The sequence below is a fragment of the Aspergillus lentulus genome, assembly GCF_001445615.1.
Source record: "Aspergillus lentulus DNA, contig: Alt04, strain: IFM 54703, whole genome shotgun sequence".
In the NCBI taxonomy this organism is placed as follows: domain Eukaryota; kingdom Fungi; phylum Ascomycota; class Eurotiomycetes; order Eurotiales; family Aspergillaceae; genus Aspergillus; species Aspergillus lentulus.
Window position 1 is genome coordinate 1,119,351 of NW_028322122.1, and position 7,838 is coordinate 1,127,188.

Consider the following 7,838-nt stretch of genomic DNA (forward strand, 5'->3'; position numbering starts at 1 on the left):
GCTGGTAAAATAACCTACTGGAAGACTAAGGTACCCCCAGTACCCGTACGTACCTCTCTTTGTCTGTTTTCAATATCGTCCCTTCCATTTCTCTTATCTTTGGACTGCTACTGCTGCACACTCCTCTTACGCTTGTTCCATTCTTGTCTTCCCACGCCTCCACTTTGTCTGCCTTTTCAAGCGGCCCCCCTTCCCCTCATCGAAATACAGGAAGGAATTTCATTAGAATAAAATAAAATTACGGCTCTCCTGTTCACTGCTTTACTTGGATCTGGTACGTTCAATACTAGACCACCCACCCACTTGTCTTATGCCATTGGATTGTGCCTGCTTCTGTCCAGAGCACACTTCACATGTGTCGCCACGCACTACTGGCCATCCAATCTGGCCATTCTTCGGGACCAGTCACACACGTTGCAATCCCCATCCTGTGGTGCTCATAGTTCCAGCGCTTCTTTGGCTTATTATTCTGTCTTATTGACTAAAGTCATCATTACTCTTGTATTTTGTTGTTACCGTTTTTTATTTATCCTGGTGTTATAGCTTAGCTGCTTCTTTACTTACACTGATGGTTGAGCCTCTGACAGTTTCCATCCCTGTTTTCTGCCTTTGCGCTCCGGCGCCTGGAATCCCGTGACTTCCCATCGTCCTCCTTGCACTCTCTCAAGCCTCTCAACCGCTGCTATTTCGGGACCGGTGTAATCGTACGCTTACGAGTCGGCATCTAAGTTATCCAGCCTTGTCGGTATGTACAAAATCTTTGCGCTATTTTTATTCCTTCAGTACCGATCTTGTTCCGTCTCTTCATTACTTGCAGCTCTTGGTGTCGAATGTCTCCGATAACTCTGTTCTGTGTGGTCGTTGCTTCTCAAATGCCCGTGTCGCAGACTCAAAAGCGCGACTCAACCACACCACCGACGCGTCTATAGCCCCCCACCTTGCCCTTTCTGTGATGCCTTTAGTCAATAGTTGCCTCATCTGTTGCATCATTGATTTCCATGTTGATTTCGTCGCGAGTCCGACAGTTGCTTATTAATGATGACCAAGCCTGTTCTGTGCGTGTGTCACATTCACTGACGATCATCGCCTTGCAGATGGGTTGGTAAGACCACACGACATGAATGCCTGGCTAGCCGACGCCTCGAACCTCCAGAGCCATGACAATGGTGCCTTTAATCAAACAACAATAGATCCATCTACAGCATTTCTCCATGCATCGCCCACGCCGCCAGACCCGAATCAGTTCCAGCGCATGTTCAACGGAGTGCCGCGAAATGCTTCCCCCGGATTCCACAACCCTAACCAGGTGATTCCATCTAAGAGATCGCGACCAGAGGATGGTCTCTCAATGTCACCCAGGCAAGCGCCTGGCGGGCTTTCTGTATCGCGATCTCAGACGCCTCATCAAGTGCCTTACCCTGGTTACCAGGGGCCTGCGAACGGCGCCCAGCAATTCCCTTCCCATGCCGCGCCGTACCAACATTTCCAGCAAGGGACTCCGACCAATGTCACTCAGTCCCCCATCATGCAAGACTTTGACCAGCACGGTGTGCAGCGACTGGGAACTGCCTCTCCTAGCCCATTCTCGCCCGCTGGCCCCCATGTCGGGCCTCATATGTCCCCGTCGCAATCAGATCATCCGAGTAGAGTCAACACACCGCAAAACAATTCGTTTATTCAAGGTCAACCTTTCCCTCAAGGGATGGGCCCGCAATTTGCACCCGCTCCTACGATGACTTCCGCTGCTGTGCAAGCGCCCATGCAAGCGAATTTTAGCAGTATGCCGCAATATCAGCAAGCGATGGCCGTTCAACAGCAGCGACTGCACGCATTGCAGATGCAGAGCCAAGGTCGTCCTATGAATATGAATCCTGCGATGGCAGGACGCCCCGTGGCAGCGGGAATGAACGCGATGGCAAATCCTCAGCAAATGGCGGCCATCAGGCAAATGCAGCAAAACATGGCGAAACCACCCAATCCTGAGGGCTTTATGAGGTCGTTGCAGAAATTTATGATGTCGCGCAATCTGCCTTTGGATCCGAATCCCATAGTTTGTGGTCGCCCTATCAACCTGGTCCAGCTCTATGCGACGGTCATGAAGCTGGGTGGGTCAAAGAAGGTAAGCGCTGCAAACATGTGGCCTGTAATAGCCCAACAGCTTCAGTTCCCTCCGATGCAATTTCCTATGGCTGTACAGGAGATTCGGGAGCATTATCAAAGGAATCTCGCTGCGTACGAACAGGCTTTCCTCAGCACGCAGCAGAAGCAATTTGCCGATCAAATGCAGGCAAACTCACTGCCGCGACAGCCAAGCGATCCTTCGGCTCTCCAGTTTCAGTCGCCAACAGTCAAACAGGGCCAAGGATTCGAAGTACCTCAACCAGTTGGTGCCTCTCCTGGTAGCATGTCGGTAGCAAACAATGCGCAGCAAAACATTCCAAATGGCTTCGCGACCCCGACCCAAGTCAAAGCGTCGAACAGACAACAACAGCATCGACTAAGTGTATCTCGCCAGTCTCAGCCTCCAGCAACCCCGCAGGATTCTACGGGCCAGTTACCAAACCAGTCCCCTGCGCAGTCAACAAAACCTCTTGTGGGAACACCGGGAAAGTCGGCGAAGACATTAGAGCAACCCTCTGATCAACCTTTGAAACATCCGATACAAGACCCTTTCAAACCAATGGTTTTGCCGGAGAGCAACTTGCATGGTCCGATAGCTTTGGATGAAATGTACCAGCTTGGGGAAGAATTAACTAGGTTGAAACCAAACGTGCCTTCCTTCGCCGAGCTTGGTGTCATTGACATTCACGCGCTCACAATGAGCATCAAGTCTGGTATTCATGCGGAGATGCGCCTGGCGCTGGATACTCTTGTATCCCTCTCTTGTGAACCAGCCGTCCAAATCTCGCTCGATAATTGTGAAGATCTGATTGATAGTTTGATCGAATGTGCCGAGGACCAAGCTGATCTCCTTGCTGAACACGCCGTGGAGGTTTCGGATGTGATGTTACTGCCCTCGTACGAGGAGGTTACTCGTGGATGTCAAGCGGAATGGACTTCTCTTGCCGACGTCCCTGAGTTTGGAAGCCTTGAATATGAGCTCGACCGGGCTGTTGACAGACTTATCTGCGTCACCACAATATTGCGGAATCTTTCCTTCACTGAGTCGAACTTTGGATTATTATCGACTGCCCCCGTTGTACAGTTCATATCAACCATTATCCGATACTTAGGGACTCGAAACATGCTTCTTCGAACCCATCAGAACACATTGGATTTCATGAAGGACGCTGTCATCTATTTGAGCAATTTGGCACATGTGATTCAATTACCAAGCAAAGAGGAGGCCCTTTGTCTATTGCACTTTCTTTTGTCTTTTGCTCCATTTCCGCCTCCAACGTTGGGTGCGGACGGAGTCATGTTTACATCCTACAACGCCTCGATTCACAAATACACACCCGCCGCCGTCGACAGCTTGGCTAAGCTTCTGGCCAGAGATGACCCCAACAGGACATTTTTCAAAGCAATATTCTCCAGTGATGGAGCACCCGGTTCGCAGCATGAATTGCTGACCCGTGCTTTCGGACTAGCTATTTGTCCAGTCCCCGATCAATTGCGGAAACATCTGGCCATAGCGGACGCCCGCAAGGTATTCCTCATGCAGGGATTATTGGCAGCCGACATTCTTTCTTCGTTTGCTGATGGTACCTTGGCGAAACAATGGCTTGAATCGATCGACGGGTTTGCTATTCATCTTCTGCGGCTCTCATGTTTGCTGAGCACTGAACGTGTCCCTCCCCCTAGTACCAATTCTCGCCAGTCCCATGCTGCCCGAGGCCAGGCGGAGGCAGAGGCCTCCGCTTATAGTTCTATCATCAATCGAGGTCTAACAATACTGTGTCGACTAGCGGAGAAGTCGAAGCTCGCTGACAATAGTTCCGCGCGGAAATTTCCGTCTGGAATCATCCCGAAGAAAGAGAGCCTACTTGGTGCATTGTTGATGCCCAATGTTGATCCTGGCGTTGTTCGGCAACTGATCTCTTATGCTCGTTTAGCCGAGTAACATTGTGTCAAACCCTAATGGAATACTCTGCCGCTTCTTACTCTCTGCCTGCTTCAAACTCCCTTTTCTTGGATATTCAAGCGACCGCAGCGGGCTTACCATCTCCAAAGCCAGTCTTGTTCATTCTCGTCATGCCTCTTCTGATCTCAATGAGGACTCACTCATACCTGTTCCATGTCTTTTTGTATCTGTTCGGCGCCGGTGGGAGAAATATTGTGGGGCGTGACTGTGTATCATTCTGTCTATCACTGTAAAATACCCTCGGGCAAAAGAATCATTCATGATGTCTATATGGGTAAATACACCATCGATTGTCATCATTTCGAAGCATTCATCCTCCATCGTAACGACCTACAGATGCCTGGTTCTCTTCGCTTTACATTAAAGGAGACGAGACGACAAGCTTCTCCGTAGGAAAATTGTTCATCATTTTCAACATGGAACTGAAATGACACTGTAGAATATATTAAGGGCCTCGCCTGAGCTCCCCACGGATACTAGATGCCGAACCTGCTTTTACGTGTCACAATTGATTACTTCCAGATGCAAATGTCTTTTCACCTGATTTGTCTGGACAATTGGACCTGTACTAAAGTGTCAAGTACAAATAGCCACTCAACCGAGAAATGGCAGAGATGAGATCTGATGCGGAAAGGATAGAAAGAGGACAACAACCCCAGAGTACAGCAGAAGCCAGAGCCTTCAATGACAGCAATGAGAAACCCGCAACACGGACACCGGCAAGAGAATCGTACAATGCAAAAACGGACATGAAACGATATACGAATGAAATGACGATCCAAAGACAGTGAAAGGCGATAAACAAGTAGACCGTTCATGTAACCATCAAAGATTCACTTTCTGCTCATCTTGCATTCTCCATGGGCTCCTTTCCTGCGCATAACACATTTCACTTCCCTTCTTCGGTCTTTTTGGTAGTGCTTTGCAGTAGAAGCTTGAAATAGCTTTTTTTAGTGGGATATGTAAATTGGTAGTCGATTATCGAGTAGATGATTGATGATAGATATAGGGTAGGAAAGGGTAATCGTTCATGCTGAAAGAGCTGATAGGTCCCTGCTTAAAAGTTACGCTCCAGAAGGAACTTTTGAATCTCAGGCTTCCGCCAACCCTACATGATGGTATCAATTAGCAACCGCATTGATAAAGGAGGAAAAAAGCTCTGGACGGCGCGAGGCATGTGCCCTGGCATACCTTGACAATAATATGGCCATTGAGGCGGTTGATAGTGACGTCCGGGCTTTTCGGCGCACGCGGGTCGCCGCTTTCCAGACCGAGATACCGTGCAAGGTCGCTCCTCAACGCTTCGAGATCACCTTCCGTCTTCTGAATCTTGGTCTGCTGCTTGGTACCACCGGCTTTTGTGACGAGGTATACGGGGAGCTGGTTTGATGCTGTGCGACGAATGAAATATGGGAGGTTTGTGAGTTGCAGATTTGCACCAGGAGGAGGAACGGCTCCTGTTGTTGCGGAAGGGGTTTCTTTCAGAGTCTGGGATTGCCGTTTAAGCTGAACCAGGAACGTGCGAGACTGATGGGCGGAAGGCTTTGATTTGGAGTGTTGAGCGGATCTCAATGAGTGAACTGCAGTAACACATGTCAGTACGATCACGTCCAGTATGATTCCCACGTCTGCTTCTCTGTTTTTGTTCATGTTTTTGGCTATAGCTCGCTTATGGATAGAATGCATGGGATAGGCGGATTCGACAGAGACTTACGAGAAGAGATTGATCTAGACTGTGAAGATAATGTGGAGAAAGAGCTACATGTCCTCGATGAAGTGACGAACTGTGAAGCATTGAGGAAGAGGGGAGCTGTCGACTGCTTGCGAACGGCCGAGCAGACCGGCAGAGACTGCAGGAAAGATGCCATCGGCTGTGGATATGGGAAAAAGGGGCCTGCAATGGATGAAACTCTGGCAACCCCAAAGCGTGGATGTGATGAAGAGCCCCGACCACAAATGGGTTCTATCACAGGGGATGTGAAGGCGACGTACGATCGAAGAGAGGTCCTACAGAAATGTCAAGCATCATCCTACAACATACGATTTCTTGCGTTCTGAGCGGAGACCTGCTACTAATCCCAAAAGGGGATAGCCCGCCCACCAGCCCTCCCGCCCACATTTTCGCCAGCGCAAAGAAACCGCCGCACACTTACTTTGGCACGGGACGAAAGAAGAGACACAGAGAGAGAGAGACTTCCAACACAGTCCTCGCTGCTGTTCCTCCACTTCATATAACCCGCCCTTTCCTCTCTTACTGCTGTCAATTCTACACCGACATGGCAGCCAACGTCCCCCCTTCCGCTGAGACTCTTCTCAGTGGTGCCGCGGCCCACCCTCCCAAGACCGCTGAAGAAATCGCCAACCAATACAACCTGCTTCCCAAGTTGATCCCCTATCTCGACCGTCACCTCGTCTTTCCCCTGCTTGAATTCAGCTCGGGCCAAGATGACGAGAAGGAAGTTGTCCGTGCGAAGTATGAGCTTTTGAAGCACACGAACATGACCGACTATGTTGCCAATCTCTGGAAGGAAATCAACAACTCCGACGACATTCCCGATGAGTTCGTGAAGAAGCGGGAGGAGGTTCTCGCCAAGTTGCAACAGTACGAGGAGGAGAGCGCGAAGATCACTCAGCTGTTGCAGGATGAGAGCGTCGTGGCCAACCTGCGAAGTGACAAGGTCGCCAACTTGAAGTTCCTCGAGGAACAGCACGGAGTGACCATTGAAATGGTCAACAGCCTTTACGATTACGGCCGGTTCCAGTACAGCTGCGGCAGCTACGGTAATGCCGCAGAGCTTCTCTATCAGTTCCGTGTTCTTTCGACGGATAACGACAAGGTTGCCTCCGCTACATGGGGTAAATTCGCTTCGGAGATCCTCACTACCAGCTGGGAGGCTGCGATGGAGGAAGTCCAGAAGGTCAAAGACTCGATCGAAACCCGTCTATTCAACAACCCTCTGGGTCAGCTCCAGAACCGCTCCTGGCTGATTCACTGGTCTCTTTTCCCCTTCTTCAACCACGACCCCGCTCGCGATGTCCTGACCGATCTCTTCTTCTCCCCCGCCTACATCAACACCATCCAGACCAATTGCCCCTGGATCCTGCGGTACCTTGCCGCGGCAGTCATCACCAACCGTAACCGCGCACACAAAAGCAGCAGTGTATACCAGAAGCAATTGAAGGACTTGATCCGCGTGGTGCGCCAGGAGGGTTATGAGTACAACGACCCTATCACCGACTTCGTCAAGGCTCTCTACGTTGATTTCGATTTCGAAGAGGCTCAGAAGAAGCTGGGCGAGGCCGAGGATGTGCTCCGGAGCGACTTTTTCCTTGTTTCCACCGCTGATGCCTTTGTCGAGGCTGCCCGGCACTTGATCTCCGAGAGCTACTGCAAGATCCACCAGCGGATTGATATCAAGTATGTGACAGTATCCTGAAATTTAGGGACCTGGCGACGGATAACTGACATTGGAAACTAGGGATCTTTCCACCCGTCTCGGCCTGAATCAGGATGAGGGCGAGAAGTGGATTGTCAACCTGATCCGCGACACACGTGTTGATGCCAAGATCGACTACAAGGAGGGCACCGTGATCATGAACCACCCTCCCCAGTCTGTGTACCAGCAGGTCATCGAGAAGACCAAGGGTGCTTTCTTCCGGACACAAGTGCTGAGGTTCGTTCCACTTATTGTATCCACACGACTGACAACTTACTGATTCTTAATTCTCTCACAGCGCGGCTGTTGCGAAATAA

The 7,838-nt window shown here is 50.3% G+C and overlaps 3 protein-coding genes across 3 annotated transcripts; 2 read left to right on the forward strand and 1 right to left on the reverse strand.

Annotated features, from left to right (window-relative positions):
- Nucleotides 1-1,117: 1,117 nt before the first annotated feature.
- ALT_1654 (putative ARID/BRIGHT domain protein (SWI1)) lies at nucleotides 1,118-4,063 on the forward strand (the record flags this gene model as incomplete). Its single annotated transcript, XM_033562590.2, has 1 exon — nucleotides 1,118-4,063. One exon carries the CDS (start codon nucleotides 1,118-1,120, stop codon nucleotides 4,061-4,063), a length of 2,946 nt encoding a protein of 981 aa, XP_033418481.1.
- A 1,078-nt stretch (nucleotides 4,064-5,141) lies between these two features.
- Nucleotides 5,142-5,734, reverse strand: ALT_1655 (mitochondrial 54S ribosomal protein mL49; the record flags this gene model as incomplete). Its single annotated transcript, XM_033562589.2, has 2 exons — nucleotides 5,142-5,192; nucleotides 5,276-5,734. 2 exons carry the CDS (start codon nucleotides 5,732-5,734, stop codon nucleotides 5,142-5,144), a joined length of 510 nt encoding a protein of 169 aa, XP_033418480.2.
- A 626-nt stretch (nucleotides 5,735-6,360) lies between these two features.
- ALT_1656 (eukaryotic translation initiation factor 3 subunit E) lies at nucleotides 6,361-7,838 on the forward strand (the record flags this gene model as incomplete). Its single annotated transcript, XM_033562588.2, has 3 exons — nucleotides 6,361-7,502; nucleotides 7,564-7,758; nucleotides 7,820-7,838. 3 exons carry the CDS (start codon nucleotides 6,361-6,363, stop codon nucleotides 7,836-7,838), a joined length of 1,356 nt encoding a protein of 451 aa, XP_033418479.1.